Below are 19,179 nucleotides of genomic sequence, written 5' to 3'. Positions count from 1 at the left end.
TCCTGCTGAAATGCACCCTTGAACTCTGATAAGGAATCCTGCTTGTCTGAATGGAGGGCACAGAGGGAAGGATGTCTGAACGCATGTAGAAACTAGCCTGCCCTACGAAGGACAATTCTCCATTTGTCACCCTCCACACTTTTGCTCTGCTAAAAGGTAAAGGGACCCCTGACCATTAGGTCCAGTCGTGGCCGACTCTGGGGTTGCGGCGCTCATCTCGGTTTTTTGGCCGAGGGAGCCGGTGTACAGCTTTCGGGTCATGTGGCCAGCATGACTAAGCCGCTTCTGGCGAACCAGAGCAGCGCACGGAAACGCTGTTTACCTTCCCGCCGGAGCGGTACCTATTGATCTACTTGCACTTTGACGTGTTTTCGAACTGCTAGGCTTGCAGGAGCAGGGACCAAGCAACAGGAGCTCACCACGTCGCGGGGATACGAACCGCCAACCTTCTGATCAGCAAATCCTAGGCTCTGTGGTTTAACCCACAGCACCACCCGCGTCCCAAAAAACCATGGCCCTCAAAAGGCTGCCTGGGAGGGACTGTGGCCCTCAAGTGGAGAAGGTTGCCCACCCTGAATTAGGTCCTACTCCACTTGGGACGCAGGTGGCGCTGTAGTGTAAACCACTGAGCCTTGAGCCTGCCGGTCGGAAGGTCAGCGGTTCGAATCCCCTCAATGGGGTGAGCTCCCGTTGTTCGGTCCCTGCTCCTGCCAACCTAGCAGTTCAAAAGCACACCAGTGCAAGTAGATAAATAGGTACAGCTCTGACGGGAAGGTAAACAGCGTTTCCGTGCACTGCTCTGGTTTCGCCTGAAGCGGCTTAGTCCTGCTGGCCACGTGACTTGGAAAAACTGTCTGCGGATAAATGTCGGCTCCCTCAGCCAGAAAAGCGAGATGAGCGCCGCAACCCCAGAGTCGTTCACAACTGGACTTAACAGTCAGGTGTGCTTTACCTTTTTTTTAACCACTTCTCTTAGAAGAACCCAGGAATCCCAACCCTTAACTTTACTTGCCAAATGCTACTCCCCTGGCCAGCACTTAGTGTAGCTGAAGGGTGGTTGGCAACCATGCTAAGGACGGGAGTCCCACCCTCAAAGTGGGATACCCGGCGACTCTCTCTATTCTAACCCCCTAAAAATGGCAGTTGAGGAGACTTCTTCATCAATACGGCTTATTCCCTTTCATGAATTCCTTCCAACCTTCGAATCCACTTAATCCCTCAAGCTCCTTTGAACCTGCAAAGGCAGCCCAGACCAGGAAACACCCACCAATGAGACTGCCAGGTCTGTAATCTGAAAAGGCATCTCCTTCAGGGTGGAACCCTCTTCAGGCCCAAGGGCCGCCGGGCAACTTTTGGGGGGCCACATCAGCAGTGGGCGGGGTCAAGGGCAAAAGTGGGTGGAGCAACAGGTGTGAATTTTTCCTTCCTCACAGAAGGCTGGTTTCAACCAATTCCTTCCTCCATTCAGGCAAGGAAGAGGCATGAATAGAGTTCAGGGGCCCATTCCAGCCAGCGATGACACCATCATTTCTAAGGAAATGACATTTTGCAGGTACTAAATATAGGCAGAGGGAACCGGGGATCCCTATTTCCGCGTCTCTCTCTCTCTCTCTTCCACTAGAGCACACACACAGAAAAGACATTGTAAGAAGACTTTGTTCCCAAGCGCCACCCCTTTGCTCTCCTCTTAAAGCCAAGCCTCCTGGCACCCTTCCCGTCTCTAACCCAATATTTATGTATTTGCATTTCGCACCATGACGAGAGCAGCCGAGCTTAAAGCACACGTACAACATTGTCTGCCTGAAAAAGGGAAATGGGTAAAAATGAAAAACTGGAAATGACACTTTCAAGTTTGCTGCCTCCCCTTCTGACCAGTGTTACAAACTTAGGTATATAAGCTAGGCCCCAAATTGCTCCTTAAACCAAGGTTGTGGTCATCAAAACAGAATGTTTAGTTGCTATTTGGGGGCAAAACGGCTCTAAAGCCTTGTTTTCCGAAAGGTGGACTGTCTGGGATTTGATTCTCAGTCGAACATCTGAGAAGCTCGCTCACAACTTTCTGACATTTGCGGCCGGATCAAGCAAAATTTATTAATTGCAGTTGTTTTGGTAGGTGGCGTTTTTATTTGCAAAATTGCTTTGAGGTATTCTATGGAAGAGATTCATAAATGGAATTCAATTAAACCAACCAACAAATGAATAAATATACTGTCTTTTTGAATTCCCCCAATATGGACCAACATAGCTAAATCTTATAATTTTTTTATTGGTAGATAGGATGGTCAGCTGTAAAATGAAGGTGGGGAAGAAGGCAGAGGGCCTTTTCGGTGGTGGCACCCATCCTGTGGAACGCCCTCCCATCAGATGTCAAGGAAATAAACATCTATCTGACTTTTAGAAGACATCTGAAGGCAGCCCTGTTTAGGGAAGTTTTTAATGTTTGTTTTGTTGTGTTTTTAATATTTTGTTGGTGAAACCCAGCCAGATGGGTGGGGTACAAATAAATCATCATCATCATCCTCATCATGCGTCTTTAATAGGAGAGGGGATTTCAACAAGTACAGCCTGCCACGCAACTAGTAAAGGTACAGGATCCATTTCCCCTTTTGCATCTGGCTAACCTAACAGTAGATTCTCCTTCTTCCCTCCTCACCACCAACTCAAAGAACCCAGGACTCCAGATTCTAAGTCCTCTTTTCTGGCTCCGGATTAGTTCAGAGTACACTCACGCTGGAATAATTTGCTGGGCTTGATAACGCTCTACCTCTGCCACAGCCTTTGGCCTAATCCAGGAAAGATACAGGAGCAAATCAGTGACAACCGACTCCAGCACACGCGTACAGTTTGCGAGAGCGTTCCTGCCCACACATGCACACACACCCAGCAGACGGTGCTCAGATCAAATGCAACTCGGACAATAAAAACAAGGGAATAAAAAGCCGACAACAAGCTACACTGTGAGGAAATGGATTCCAGGGAACAGAGGGAGGGAGGGAGGGAGGCAGGCGCAGTTTCTGTTAGGTGCCACAAATATGCAGAACGCACCTGCTGATTCAGGGAGATCCAGATTCTGCGCTAGGGTTAATTAATGCAAATGGTGCAACATTCCAGAAGCTGTGTGCACACCTGAGAAGGATGTGGCAAGCTGAGGTGAGCGTCGCCGCAGAGCCCTGAAAGCAATGCTGCGGGGAGGACAGGACTTGCCCGCCGATGCAAATATCAGGGGCGCTGCAGCCCTCTCAGGGTCTCACTCCGCAAACCCTTTCTGATGGTGTACACCAGGCACAGGCAAACTCGGCCCTCCAGAAGCTTTGGGACTACAACTCCCATCATCCCCGACCACTGGTCCTGTTAGCTAGGGATGATGGGAGTTGTAGTCCCAAAACATCTGGAGGGCCAGGTTTCGCCATACCTGGTGTACACAGAGGAGGATCCGCAGAATGTCGATCATCCGGGATCAAGGCTTCCGCCCAGAGCTGCCAACTTCACGATACGATAATCTTTATTGTCACTGTCCCATACAGAACAACGAAATTGAAAAAAAATCTACATCAGACATTCAAAAACCAACAAGCCTGCTATCCCAGCTTGGTTAACCCCCTAAAAACTCTGATACCCCATAATTAAATATAATATACTCCCACAGAGTATATTATGTTTAGGGAAGCTTTTAATGTTTAATGTACAGTGGTGCCTCGCAAGACGAAATTAATTCGTTCCGCGAGTTTTTTCGTCTAGCGAATTTTTCGTCTTGCGAAGCACGGTGTCGGAAAAGTTTTGGAAAAGCTTCAAAAATCACCAAAAACCTCAAAAAAGGCTACCACACCGCGTTCTATGAGTTGCTCCTCGAAGTCAAGTCGCAAATGTATTAACGCTGTTAAGAAAAAGGAAACAAACTTGCAAAAAACGCAAGATGTTTTCGTCTTGCAAAGCAAGCCCATAGGGAAATTCGTCTTGCGAAGCAGCTCAAAAACCACAAAACCCTGTCGTCTAGCGAGTTTTTCGTCTTGCGAGGCATTCGTCTTGCGGGGCACCACTGTATTTTAGTGTTTTGTCGGAAGCCGCCCAGAGTGGTTGGGGAAACCCAGCCAGATGGGCGGGGTATAAATAATAAATTATTATTATTATTATTATTATTATTATTATTATTATTATTACTACCTTACACTGCGTTTAAAACCAAAATCGCATTTGGATAAAAACTGTTTCTCAGGCGGCTAGTCGTAGTCAAGGTGCTTTCCACAACTTCCTGATCAAATTTGCAGATGACACCAAACTGGGAGGGGTGGCTAACACCCCAGAGGACAGGATCACACTTCAAAATGACCTAGACAGATTAGAGAACTGGGCCAAAACAAACAAGATGAACTTTAACAGGGAGAAATGTAAAGTATTGCACTTGGGCAAAAAAAATGAGAGGCACAAATACAAGATGGGTGACACCTGGCTTGAGAGCAGTACATGTGAAAAGGATCTAGGAGTCTTGGTTGACCACAAACTTGACATGAGCCAACAGTGTGACGCGGCAGCTAAAAAAGCCAATGCAATTCTGGGCTGCATCAATAGGAGTATAGCATCTAGATCAAGGGAAGTAATAGTGCCACTGTATTCGCTCTGGTCAGACCTCACCTGGAGTACTGTGTCCAGTTCTGGGCACCACAGTTCAAGAAGGACACTGACAAACTGGAACGTGTCCAGAGGAGGGCAACCAAAATGGTCAAAGGCCTGGAAACGATGCCTTATGAGGAACGGCTAAGGGAACTGGGCATGTTTAGCCTGGAGAAGAGGAGGTTAAGGGGTGATATGATAGGCATGTTCAAATATATAAAAGGATGTCATATAGAGGAGGGAGAAAGGTTGTTTTCTGTTGCTCCAGAGAAGCGGACACAGAGCAATGGATCCAAACTACAAGAAAGAAGATTCCACCTAAACATTAGGAAGAACTTCCTGACAGTAAGAGCTGTTCGACAGTGGAATTTGCTGCCAAGGAGTGTGGTGGAGTCTCCTTCTTTGGAGGTCTTTAAGCAGAGGCTTGACAACCATATGTCAGGAGTGCTCTGATGGTGTTTCCTGCTTGGCAGGGGGTTGGACTCGATGGCCCTTGTGGTCTATTCCAACTCTACGATTCTATGAACTTTCCACGCAGCCAGAAATCCTGCAAGGAGCTCACAGCTGCGCAAGAGACCCGGAAAAGAGGTGTGCAGGTAAATTTGCTGCGAGCAAAGCAGCCACATGCAAAAAGAAAAGGAGAAGGGGATGATGTTCCAGTGCCTTTAATAGTTCTGTACGAGAGGGAATCTCGCAGGGGAGGCCTGGTTAATCAGGGCAAATGGGCCACTGGCCCACCAACCTCAGCCTGCCAGCACCTGTTTGTCATCTTACAACCAGGACGGGAGTGGCACTATTTTGTCACCTCCCTCCTCCAGGGTTTCGCTGCTGCCCCTGCAGAGCTCATCTTGTGCAAGGGAATTCCATGGTTTCTGACTGTGCCCTGTGCAGTGTTTCTTCCTTTGGCCTGTAATAATACCCGCCCTTTAAATAGCACTCTAGGTACATTACCTTGCTGTAATAACACCTAGTAACGCAGGTCAATATTATTATCCCGTGTGCTGAAGACGAGGGTGGGGACCAGTGAGCAATCAAAAGCAAGCTTGCTTTATTTCATCTGAGAGGTTCCTGGCTTAAGTCCTTTCTCCCCACGCCCCCGTATATTTTTTATTAGATTTTCTATTTTACATTTTAGAGTATTCATTTAAACAACCTTAAAGCATCAGTGACTTCCCTTCTTCTCTTTCCACGGTTCATTTTGCATAACATAAAATCCCTGCATACTTTACATAAACTATACCATTCAGTATTCCATTATTACATCCATCAAAACTTATTTATGCTGTTGAATTTATCTTAATGCTGCCAGCATTTTCAAGTGTACACAATCCCCCCCCATATACTCAATAAACATTTTATAGGCCAGTATTGTTAGACCTCTATTTAGTAGTAATAATAATAATTTATTATTTATACCCCACCCGTCTGGCTGGGTTTCCCCAGCCGCTCTGGACAGCTCCCAGCAGAATATTAAAAGCACAATAAAACATCAAACATTAAAAACTTCCATTCAGATGTCTTCTGAAAGTCAGATAGTTGCTTATTTCCTTGACATCTGGTGGGAGGGCGTTCCACAGGGCAGGTACCACCACCGAAAAGGCCCTCTGCCTAGTTCCCTGTAACTTCACTTCTCACAGTGGGGGAACCGCCAGACGGCCCTCAGAGCTGGACCTCAGATGGAGGTGGAGACACTCCTTCAGTGGTTGGATGGCCACCTGTCATGGATGCTTTAGCTGAGATTCCTGCAATGCAGGGGGCTGGACTAGATGACCCTCAGGGTCCCTTCCAACTCCACATTTCTATGATTCCCCCCCGTACAAGTTAAGTTGCTGGACCCAATGACCAACGCTAGTCCTACTTAAGAGTAGACCCTGAAGTTAACGGACATGGCTAACCTAAGACTCATTAGTTTCAATCAATGGGCCTACTCAAGAGTAGGAGCTTAGTTGGGCACAACCCATGATCACATGCATCCGTGGCATGGTCATGTGTCTGCAGAAGTACTAAAACAAAAAATGAAAAGGTCAGATTGCAGCTAATAGACAAGAAGTCAAACACTGGTGAGCTGCAGTGCGACCGTCATCTGAAACCAGGACTGTTGACAGTTCATCCCCCTAACTTCTTGGCTTCTGTGTGATTAATGGATTAAGTTAAGTAATTTTAGCCGTTTATTGCAAAATGGCTCTTTTGAGCCTGCTTCTCTGAAGCCTGAAATGGATTCAAAGAAATCTGCTTCAGACTGGCTTCAGGCCCATATTTGCAAGGTCTGATCCAGCAGGAATCTTCTACAGTGGTACTTCGGGTTAAGAACTTAATTCGTTCCGGAGGTCCGTTCTTAACCTGAAACTGTTCTTAACCTGAAGCACCACTTTAGCTAATGGGGCCTCCTGCTGCCGCCGCGCCACCGGAGCCCGATTTCTGTTCTCATCCTGAAGCAAAGTTCTTAACCCAAGGTACGATTTCTGGGTTAGCGGAGTCTGTAACCTGAAGCATCTGTAACCCAAGGTACTACTGTATCTGACTTTTAGAAGACATCTGAAGGCAGTCCTGTTTAGGGAGGCTTTTAATGACCGATGTTTCAATGTATTTTTAATCTTTTGTTGGAAGCTTCATGTTACAGACCCCGCTAACCCAGAAATAGTACCTCAGGTTAAGAACTTTACCTCAGGATGAGAACAGAAATCGTGCTCTGGTGGCATGGCAGCAGCGGGAGGCCCCATTAGCTAAAGTGGTACCTCAGGTTAAGAACAGTTTCAGGTTAAGAATGGACCTCCAGAACAAATTAAGTTCTTAACCTGAGGTACCACTATAATCGTTTTCCGTGCTGGGAAAGACTTCCTCCTTTAAGGAGAAAAACAGGCAAAGGTCCATTTTATAGGTAGGGAATCCTGCGTGCATTTCCAGTTTTCTGCCTTTGAACAGAGCCCCTGCAAAATGCACTCAGCTTATCACCTGGAAGAAGATAACTTCCAGTGAGTCAGACCACTTGGATCATCCATCTCAGTTTTGCCTACACGGACTGGCAGCTGCCCTCCAGGGTTGCTGCAGACCTGGGACCTTCTGCTCTGCAAAGCACTGAGCTACCTACTGGAGACTGCCAAAAGCCTCGAGAGTCTGCTGATTTTCCTCTCCCCAAACCCTCCTTGCCTGTGCTTGCTGCTCTCTCCGCTGAATTCAGTGATGGGGAAAGCAGCGGTGAAAACAGCCCTTCCTTATTATTACCATATATTCCCTTTGACTCTGCCGAGTCTTGACCTCCCTCCCTCCCTGCAACTTAAATCCATTCTTATCGCGCACATTATTCTTATATCCCTACTGCTTTACATTGAAGGTATCATTCCAGTCCTGCTAGTGTCTTTACACTTTTACAGTTCACCTTTAAATATCCAATTATTCCTGATTGTTGGAAAAAGAATACTGTATTTTTTGCTCTATGACTCACTTTTTCCCTCCTAAAAAGCAAGGGGAAATGTGTGTGCGTCTTATGGAGCGAATGCAGGCTGTGCAGCTATCCCAGAAGCCAGAACAGCAAGAGGGATTGCTGCTTTCACTGGGCAGCGATCCCTCTTGCTGTTCTGGCTTCTGAGATTCAGAATATTTTTTTTCTTGTTTTCCTCCTCCAAAAACTAGGTGCGTCTTGTGGTCTGGTGCATCTTATAGAGTGAAAAATACGGTATGTAAAGAAAATAATAAAAATTTACTTGGAAGAGAAAACAGCCCTTACTCCGGTGATTACCTTGGCGCCTGACAAAGACGACAGGCAGCCAGGAGGTGTCCTTCAAACAGAAATCCAAGACGACAGGGAAAGATGTGGCAGAGAGGGAGGGACAGCTCCACCCTAGGCCTGCACAACTTATTTGACCTGTTTATAACAATGTGCTGAATGCCTTTCTAAATACGCCTGCCAACCTTGGATTTGTGGAAGCAGCACTGTTGCCAGTGCCACACGATACTCATTCCACATTCGTAAGAACTTGATCTTTCAGTGTGGTCACACCCATACATTGTCAGTCAGTCATTCAGTCAGTTTCATTGCACATAGCCAAAGGCTGCCGCAATGTACGCAGAATCGTTCAACAATTAAAAGAAAATACGCTGGATTAATACAAAAAACTGAAAACATTTATATTATCAAGACATTACCTACTCTAAACAGAGCTAAAAAAAGTACCTTAATATACAGGTTAAGACATTAAACAATAAAATTTATAGGCTAAAATCACCACATGGCCACTAATCTATTAAAAAATAATGTTGATTAATACAATGTGCAATTATATTCGGAGTTTGGGGATAAAGATAGAATATAGCTTGATGTAAAGGTAAAAGTAAAGGGAACCCTGACCATTAGGTCCAGTCGTGGCCGACTCTGGGGTTGCGGCGCTCATCTCGCTTTATTGGCCGAGGGAGCCAGCGTACAGCTTCCGGGTCAAGTGGCCAGCATGACTAAGCCGCTTCTGGCGAACCAGAGCAGCGCACGGAAACACCGTTTACCTTCCCGCCAGAGCGGTACCTATTTATCTACTTGCACTTTGACGTGCTTTTGAACTGCTAGGTTAAACCACAGAGCCTAGGACTTGCTGATCAGAAGGTCGGCGGTTCGAATCCCCACGACGGGGTGAGCTCCCGTTGCTCGGTCCCTGCTCCTGCCCACCTAGCAGTTCGAAAGCACGTCAAAGTGCAAGTAGATAAATAGGTACCGCTCCGGTGGGAAGGTAAACGGTGTTTTCGTGCACTGCTCTGGTTCGCCAGAAGTGGCTTAATCATGCTGGCCACATGACCCGGAAGCTGTATGCCAGCTCCCTCGACCAATAAAGCGAGATGAGCGCCGCAACCCCAGAGTCGGCCATGGCTGGACCTAATGGTCAGGGGTCCCTTTACCTTTACCATAAAGGTACCGTAAGGTACCATAAAAATGAAAACATGGAGGATAAAACTAGCAAGGGCTACTGGCCACAATGGTTACATTATCCCTTGATAGCAAGCCTTTGAATTCCAGTTCCTGAGAAATACAGATGGGCAGAACGCCCTTGTGCTTACAAGCTTTCCCATAGGCATGGGCCATGGCTGGCCACAGTGAGATGGGTCACTAGCCTGATCCAGTAGGGCTCATCTTCTGTTTTATTCTTTTTTAAGAGTCTTTAAAAACCTGGTGCAAATATATCTGGTGTCAGAACCAAAAGGTTTACTATAAAAATAAATAAATTGGGAAAGTTATCACTGGAAGTGGAATGGGAGGCAAAATCACGTTCATTCGTAACACGACACACCAGAGGTAATACCTAATTGAGGAGTGGTTTAGTTGCATGTGATTTATTGAATCAATTCAGTTTGTGGAACCAGCCAACAGCCTTCACAATTAATTATTACCCTTGGCAAGCTTCGTAACCTGCCCTTCGCCATAAATGGAGCACACCACAGGATTTAAAATTATACCGTACAGTTTGCAGATATTGTGCACAAATGAAGCAGGCATTCCGGGAAGGGACTAAGGTGAATTATGTATTTGTGAGCGGTGCCCCACGGACTCCCTATTCAACTTGCTGATTTATCCTCTGTGCTGCTAACGCAGGCAAATAAAGGAGATTCTTGCCAGCCACAGCTCCCCTGTTGCCCCATTCAATCACCACAATAGGGCTATTTTTCCCCCCTCTGCAGCATGACTGGGAAAACAAAGAGCTCACCTGAGGTGCTTCCAAGCTATCGATCACTAGGCCGCCTCTCGGAATAAAAAATGGCCCCCAACAGACAATTCTCGTTGGAGGGTAAACCTGGCTCGGAACAAAACATTCCTGATGAATTAAGACCCTCACAGAGGGGACTTTGTCATGGTATTCAAACAGCATCTGTTTGCTGACAGGATCAAGGTGTTTGGATGAAAAACAGAGACTTTAAACACACAAACACATGCATCTAGACTGAGACGTCTGGAGAAAAGTTCTGTCTATACAACTCTTCCCCCATATTCAAGGTCAGACTATTTTGTCCATTTAGTCTGCTACTGTCTAAAAAGGGGCCGCCAGTGAAGTGCCCACAAGCACCATAAAAACCCCAATAGTCTTTGCTGGTGGCCCCCTGGCAAGGCTCCTGGAGTGTGGAGTTGCTTTTAAAAAAAGAAGAAAAGAAAGAAATTAACTATCCAACCCTCCCCAGAAAGAAAGTGATACGGAAGGGGGGGGCATGTCTTCTTCACCTCCTTCTTCGCTACAATATATCCATTTATTTCCAATTGTCAATGTCAAAAGGGACTAAAATCTATAAAATTCATAGAAAATCAACGTGCCAATTTGCTCAATTTCTCTAGGACCCCATGACACCTCCCCTGTCCTCCATAATCCCTCAAGCAAGGTGTCAAGACCCTAATCCTGTCAAATCGCTCTGCCAAGCCCTTCCTCCGGGCGATGCCAGGTGACAGACTATGCATACATGGACCATTGTCTTCTCAGGATGTGCTTATCTGCGCATATCTCCAGCTCTGCATATTCCCCCCTCCCTCCTCCATATGTTAATCCGGTGTAACCCAACCTCTTCCTAATGTATTCGTGATGTAATCTGTGTAACCCAACCTCTTCTTAATGTATTCATGATGTAACTGGGATGTATTTTGCACTGTATTCTGGGATATGGAGGGAAATTTCAAAAGTTCATGTCACCCCTTTCTCGCTGTTCAATCTCGCCTTGAACCTGTTGCGCAATAAACTTGGATCTTCTGCAGTTTGCTCCTGTCTGGCTGAGCTCATTTTCTTCCGCAGGGACCCGCGGACCTAGTCCGACAAGCTGGGTGGCAGAGTAGCCCCGCACCCAGATTTTACCGTAACAAAAGTTACAAAGCACAGCGTGCAAGTACCCTTCAAAGGAATTTCTCTATTAAAGTTCCTTTATCCGATACAGTGGTACCTTGGGTTACATACGCTTCAGGTTACAGACTCCGCTAACCCAGAAATAGTGCTTCAGGTTAAGAACTTTGCTTCAGGATGAGAACAGAAATCGGGCTCCGGCGGCGCGGCGGCAGCAGGAGGCCCCATTAGCTAAAGTGGTGCTTCAGGTTAAGAACAGTTTCAGGTTAAGAACGGACCTCCAGAACGAATTAAGTACTTAACCTGAGGTACCACTGTACGTTAGTTCCACACAGAACATTTGCAACAATAACGGGCATGTCTACTCAGAAGTCCCTTTGTGTTTAATAGAGCTTTACTCCCAAGCAAGCGGGTAGGGGATGGCAGCCTATGTTTGGTTTCAGGTTGGCATGGGGGGGGGGATGGAGTTCTTGTGCCCTTAGCAGCTGCCCAGCAGGCAGAAATTCAACAGGTTAAGCCTTTTCCTGTATGAAAATGCAACTCCGGGGAAAGCTTCTCCATCTCTCTAATTTTGAATTATGCCATTCCCCCCCCCACACAAAAGCAGTCATTTTGTGGCTGGCACCCACAGAACACTCTCAAAATTCTGGTCCAAAAAGGTTGGTGACCTGTGTCTATGACTCGCTGTGTCTCTCCAAGGTCTTTCCTTTCATCTGCTATGATGATACTAAGGACTGCAGGGTTGTAGCTCAGTAGGAGAACATCTGCCTTGCCTGAATAAGGACCCGGGTTCAATCCCAGGCATCACAAGATAGGGCTGGGAGAGACCCCTGCCTCTGCCAGCCAGTGTCAAGAACATTGGGCTTCATGTACCAATGCTCTGAGCTGGAATAAAGGCAGCTATCCATCTCCTAAAGACTGAATTATTGAAACTGTATACAAAATTGTGCACCGTCGCTGAGCTGGTCAAACACACCTGGCCAAACACACCTGAGGTGTGTGTTTTCAGCCCCCGCCCCCTTATTCCTGTGACTGTGCTCTGTTCCAGGTGTTGTTTAATTCTGAATTTTAAATTCCTGCAACCCACCCAGACCTCAGCCAGAGAAGAGCAGGTCATAAATTTAGTAAGGGACAATAATATGCTCCGAGCTCTCTTAATTGACCAGAGACAGTTCCAATATTCTGCTACCTGTTCCTGGTGAATCATATTTTGTCCCTAATTTTCCGTTCGGGGAAATATGAAGAACATATTTTTTGTTGTTGTATTTTTCTCAAAAAAGTTGCATATTCACATGTGCAACTTTTTTGTTGTATTTTTCCTCAAAAAAGTTGCATATTCACATGTGCAACACACACACACACACACACCAGTTCACTGCTTCCCCTTTCTCTACGCCCCCATAGCTACTTATCTAGATAGCAGAAGTTGCTAAAAAGAATCTCAGTTGCAGCTAGAAATGCTTGAGGAATTCATCAGTGAATTCTGAGAGGAGCTGGCCAGATCTCCATCTCAGAGACCTGGCTTACAGATCAGGACACTGGTCGCTTTTAGATTCTGCACCTCTCGGCTCAAAAGCATCCCCAAACAGCACGTAAAATGCATATTTAGAAACGCACAATCTGTGAGAAAAACACACTGCGCGTGTCTGTATTTGGGTCTATTTTTATTTTTTACAAAAGAAGCTTCTTAGATTGAAGCAAAACAGGACGTGAAATGCTTATGCCTGACCACACACACAAAACCAACACAGGCCAGAAATAAAGACTGATTCGCCAAGCCCCTAACTGCAGCCTAAGCTCAGTGCAGTCAGATCCATTATGTGATAGTAAGGATTCTGTTAAGCAAGGGCTTTGTTGTTGTTTGTTTTTACACACACACACACACACACACACACACACAGAGAGAGAGAGAGAGAGAGAAAGGGGGGGGAGGGAGGGAGGTGGAGTTTTGGTTTACTTCTTGGTTTTAAACGCAGTGTAAGGTAGTCTCTATGGGAGTATATTGTATTTAATTATGGGGTATCAGAGTTTTTAGGGGGCTAAGCAGGCTGGGACAGCTGGCTTGTTGCTCTCTGAATGTCTGATGTAGATTTTCTTTTTTTAAATCATTTTTATTAAGTTTCCCATTTTAACAATCCAATCAAATCACATTTAACGTTCCAAATTATACAAATACATATCAAATAGTCCAAATATTCTGCCTAAATTATAAAAAAAAAAAATGTTTGGGACTTCCCATGCTTTCAATTTCGTTGTTCTGTATGGGACAATGACAATAAAGATGATCGTATTGTAAATCAGTGCAGGACGGACCATCACAGAGCAACATAACACAAGCAGAAAAGAGCCTTCAGCAATATATACTGTATTTTTTGCTCTATAAGACTCACTTTTTCCCTCCTAAAAAGTAAGGGGAAATGTGTGTGCTTCTTATGGAGCGAATGCAGGCTGCGCAGCTATCCCAGAAGCCAGAACAGCAAGAGGGATTGCTGCTTTCGCTGCGCAGCGATCCCTCTTGTTGTTCTGGCTTCTGGGATTCAGAATACTGTATTTTTTTCTTGTTTTCCTCCTCCAAAATCTAGGTGCGTCTTATGGTCTGGTGCGTCTTATAGAGCGAAAAATACGGTAATAGAATTGCAGGAAGGAATTCAGCATAGCGCTATGGCAGTCATTCTGTCAGCGCACACATTTCAGCTTGCCAGGTGAAATGATCCCCTGCTGCTGTTTTGGGGTTCTCCTGATCCCCACAAGCCAATTCCAGAGGGGGGGGAGGCCCATCGCACTAGCAACTGCTTCTGCAACTGTGACTTTTAAAAACATAATTTGAGAGCTGGGAGGACCCCGATGGCTCATCTATTCCAGCCCCCCTGCTCAATGAAGGACTTTATGGGGGGTGGGGGATGAGAAGGAATTTTCAGTGTAAGGAAAAACAGGGGTGTTTTCCTTTGCAAAACACGATGCACTGGCAATGTCATGGGAGTTGCTTCTCCGTGCAGCAATCCCCATGCTGCCAGGGTAGCACATGTGAATCCGGCAAACACATGGCCAAGGGGGAAAAGAAGAGGGGTGGCCCCACACACTTTCGGCTCTGATCCTGCCTGCTGCTACTATGCAATCTCCAGGGCATCCCACCCACCCACCCCAAACGCCACTGTGGGAATGCAGCTCTCAACAGAGAAAAGGTTGCCCGCGCCTATGTAAAATTAGCCAATCTGCAGGCACAAAATATAACTGCTGTGAGACATCTCCAGCCTCTGGGCCACTTCAGGCCCTCCAGGCCTCCTCCCCATTTGGCCCACAAGGACATTAAGCCCAAGCCCACCTGTCCTAGAGCAGATGTCCTTTACGATGTCGTGTGAGTGGCAGGGAAACCTGCAGATGGCTGGGCTAACAGGGGCAAGTTGCTGATTGTCTGGGCTTGCAAAGCCTCACCTATCAGCTGATGCTGAGGCCCTGCTTAAGCTTCGCTTCTGGCACTTTGCAAGCTGCACCGATCAGCTGATTGGCAGCACAGGCATAAACAGGTCACCTGACACAGTTGTGACGATTGACACGGGGAGATAAGGGGCCAACCCACTTCTTTCTTTGGCGATCACTCGTAGCCGAGTAAGATTGTCTTCCATAAACACGGTTTTAACAATGAGTCCGTAAGGGACTGCGGAGGCCAATTCTGGAACCACACGTCCTTCAACAGTGGGGACACTGGTTTCCTGGCTTTGACAGACCAGATCTGGTCCAATATTATGTTCCAACAGCGACCAACCAGAGATGCCTCTGGGGACATACAGACTCTGCAAATGAGAAGCAACAAGGGGTATCTGGCTGTCCCCAGCACTGGTATTTATGCCTCTGCATAAAGAAGTTCCAATTTTGCTAGGATGACCCATGGTTGCTGGTAGACCTAACCTAAAGAATGCTTCTAAGCCAGAGGCCATCACACCTTGCAATATATAACACCATTGATTTAATTATGCATTGTGCAAGGGAGACACACTCTTCAAGCAGTGCCCTTCAAGGAGAGTGAGGCAGCTCATTCCTTCTTCCTTGCCACGTTTTAGAGGGAGAACCATGTTTTGAAAACATGTGTCCTCAATTCAGCCACAGTCACCACTGATATATACAGTGGTACCTCGGGTTACATACGCTTCAGGTTACATATGCTTCAGGGTATAGACTCTGCTAACCCAGCAACAGTGCTCCAGGTTAAGAACTTTGCTTCAGGATGAGAACAGAAATTGTGCTCCGGCGGCGTGGCAGCAGCAGGAGGCCCCATGGTGCTTCAGGTTAAGAACAGTTTCAGGTTAAGAACGGACCTCCGGAACGAATTAAGTACGTAACCCGAGGTACCACTGTACATCGGGAAGAGCTTTCTGAGGGCAAGAGCTGTTCGACTGTGGAACAGACTCCCTCGGGAGGTTGTGGACGATTCTTCATTGGGGGTATTAAAGCAGAGGTTGGATCATCATCTGTCATGGATGCTTGAGTTGAGCATTGACTGCTGCGTTGCAGGGGGTTGGACTAGATGACCCTCGGGGTCCCTTGCAGCTCTGCAGTTCTCTGATATCCCCAGGCAAGTCAATTACCTTTCAGCATCAGTTTCTCCACCTACAGAATTCAAACAATAAGCCTGACCTACCTTCGTAGGCTATTATAAGGAAGGAGAAATGGTGTTTACTAGCTCTAAGCCTTCAGGTTTGGGCAAGGTTAAAATAAATTAAATTCTACGCTGGCCTACTTTAGATCAAACATTTGAACATATCCTCCTCTTTTTTTTTTGCCTGTCTACTCCCTTCTTGACAAAAGTACACGGTCCCTTCTGTCCCTAAACCATGTGATGTTTGTTATAGGAGAAATGACCTTTTAATTCCTCTCAGAGAAATGTCACGGCCTGTCAGTGCTCTACTGTGGGCACCTTGACCTCGAACAAGTAAAATGCTTGTGAACATTCCATGCCATCACAAAGCCCAAGTCCAATGCTGAGAATGAGTTTATATCCTCACATATTTTTGGGGGGGGGGGGGGACGACACAACTGCAATTTCTGTGCTGCGCATCTTTGGGGTAAAGGTAAAGGGACCCCTGACCATTAGGTTCAGTCGTGGCCGACTCTGGGGTTGCGGCGCTCATCTCGCTTTATTGGCCGAGGGAGCCAGCGTACAGCTTCCGGAGGTCATGTGGCCAGCATGACTAAGCCATTTCTGGTGAACCAGAGCAGCGCACGGAAACACCGTTTACCTTTCCGCCGGAGTGGTACCTATTTATCTACTTGCACTTTGACGTGTTTTCGAATTGCTAGGTTGGCAGGAGCAGGGACCGAGCAACGGGAGCTCACCCCGTCGCGGGGATTTGAACCGCGACCTTCTGACCGGCAAGCCTAAGGCTCAGTGGTTTACACCACAGCGCCACCTGCGTCCAACTTGGTACCCACCAAATGCTTTGGACTACAATTCCCATCAGCCTCACCAAATGCTTTGGACTACAATTCCCATCAGCAGTGACTCGCTGCAGGCAACCAGGGTTTCAGACAGGAATCTTTCCCCAGTACTAACCTGGGGATTGAACCCAGGACCTTCTGCATGCAAAGCAGATTGCTGAACCACCAAGCCACAGTCCCTCCTCAGCTCAGAGCTGGGAAGGCTGGCTTCTCCCTACAGCTACTCAGGCAGTCAAAACATCTCTAACTCCCTGTGTCAGCCTGGACCTTTTTACCATGGTCTTCTTGAAGAGGGCAAGGTTTAACTGGCCTCCCAAATTTGTGGTTCTCTGGTTACTGATCTCCCCTTCTTTTTCTTTCTCATCTTCCAGGAAATTTATAGACTGTGTGTTTGAATATTCCTCAGAATATGACAGTGCCTTATTACAACACATCACTATTTGCCTGCTCAGCATCTCGTGCTAAGTGTGTGGGGGGGGGGGAGCAACTTCCCTTTTCGTATTAAAATGACAAACGTTCCTGTTTTGTTTATTATCTGCTACCGGCCTGCCCAGGTTTTTGAAAAACAAACGAACAGCTATATAGGTTTTCTGCCAGTGTTAGAAGCTCAAGATATATATATGCTAGGCTCCAAATGCCTCCTTGAACCAGGTTTACCGTCACCAAAACAGAATGCCTAGTTGCCATTTTGGAGCCGGGTGGCTCAAAGGTTTTATTTTTCAATGAGACTTTTTGGTTCCTGAAATTTGTTCCGATTGTGCGGATAAAATGTAACGGATAGAATTCCACAGGATGAGCTGCTAGTGTGTGAAAACAGTCAAGATCCATGGATCCCACCTCTAGATGGTGGAGACGTCAGGCACCATCCTGACGCCCAGACATTTTCAATTGGTTGCAAGTGGCCAATAGCCAGGTGCAAAATGTGCCCAGTCCATTTTGAACGCTGCTCTCAGCCTTGACTTGAGAAATATTGAAGTCATTAAAAGAAACGGCTCTGTTCTATCATTCTGGGTCTCTTCCCTCCACTAGGAGCTTGAGAAGTACCGTACTTTTCTGTGTATAAGATGCCTCCATGCATAAGACGCCCCCTATTTGGGGGACTCACATTTAAGAAAATGGGGGGAGATGGCACAGAATTGCTGAGCATTTTTGCAGAGGATTGCCCAGAGCTTTTTTTAGGGGGGACTGCCGAAAATCACTCACCCACCTGCACGTGTCGCAAAATCCACCTCTCGTCTGTCCCATCACTGGCATAAGATGCCAATCGCCCGCCAAATTGCCGCAGCGTCAGCCAGTCAACACCACCCATTGACGCAGCAACCAATAGCACACACAATAGCTGCTAGCAGTAACCAAACTAACCACTACCCATGTATAAGACAAACCTCATTTTTAGTAGGATTTTAAAAGAAACAAACCTCGTCTTATACACGGAAAACTACAGTATACCGTACACTGCAGTATCTCATTTCCGGCTACTGAGGATTCATATACTCCTGAATACGTTTATAAAATTTTTGTAGCCACCCAGGAGACAAACCAAGCTATTTTGTTAGGCCCAGGGATTAGTCTTCTAGGTTAAGGGAGCATGGCAGAGATGTGTAAGATTTTGAGCAGTATAGGAAAAATGGGTAAGGATTTCTCCCTCTCTCATAATGCCAAAAACTGGGGGAATCTGGAAAGTTCAGGACAGACAAAAGAAAGCAGTTATTCACACAGCACATCCTTAAACTAAGGAATCGGGTCCCAAAAGAGGGAGTGACGGGTACCAACTGGATGGTTTTAAAAAGAATTTTAGACAAAAATCATGGCGGATAAGACTACCACTGGATGCTACACATAGTGGCTGTGTTTTACCTATGGAGATTTGGCTTGTCGCTATGGGAACAAGAGGCTGGACTAGGTCTTTGGCCTGGTCCAGAAGGCCTCTTCTTATGAGGGAAACCTGGAAACAAAACCAGGCGAAGCTGAAAGAGGCAGTAAGGCATAAGAACATGCAAAGATCCTTACTCCTTCTCCTGGACGGGAAGTCGGGTCTATAGAAAAAGACAATTTTTATTTCAACGTTTTGTGATTACTCTTTGGTATATTATTTTTCTTTTTGTTTTGTGTTGATGCATACAGATAATTAGGGACGCGGGTGGCACTGTGGGTTAAACCACAGAGCCTAGGACTTGCCGATCAGAAGGCCGGCGGTTCGAATCCCCGCGACAGGGTGAGCTCCCATTGCTCGGTCCCAGCTCCTGTCCACCTAGCAGTTTGAAAGCACGTCAAAGTGCAAGTAGATAAATAGGTACCGCTCCAGCGGGAAGGTAAACGGTGTTTCCGTGCACTGCTCTGG

At 46.5% G+C, this 19,179-nt stretch overlaps 1 protein-coding gene across 3 annotated transcripts in view; it reads right to left on the bottom strand.

The window, feature by feature from the left end:
• The window catches only part of CLIC1 (chloride intracellular channel 1), a 35,314-nt gene that overhangs the window by 10,810 nt on the left and 5,325 nt on the right, over positions 1–19,179 (bottom strand). The window contains exon 1 of one of the 3 annotated variants that reach the window (XM_080993283.1): positions 1,268–1,381. The exons of the other annotated variants lie outside the window; for them this stretch is intronic. Coding sequence (XP_080849409.1) covers positions 1,268–1,366 — 99 coding nt within the window. The 5' untranslated portion in view covers positions 1,367–1,381. Of the gene's footprint in view, positions 1–1,267; positions 1,382–19,179 lie in introns of those variants that run through there. 3 annotated transcript variants of the gene reach the window in all.

The sequence above is a fragment of the Podarcis pityusensis genome (genome assembly GCF_964106645.2).
Source record: "Podarcis pityusensis genome assembly, chromosome: 2".
In the NCBI taxonomy this organism is placed as follows: domain Eukaryota; kingdom Metazoa; phylum Chordata; class Lepidosauria; order Squamata; family Lacertidae; genus Podarcis; species Podarcis pityusensis.
The sequence above is the reverse complement of the archived record's forward strand: the minus strand, read 5'-3'. Positions and strand labels throughout refer to the sequence as shown.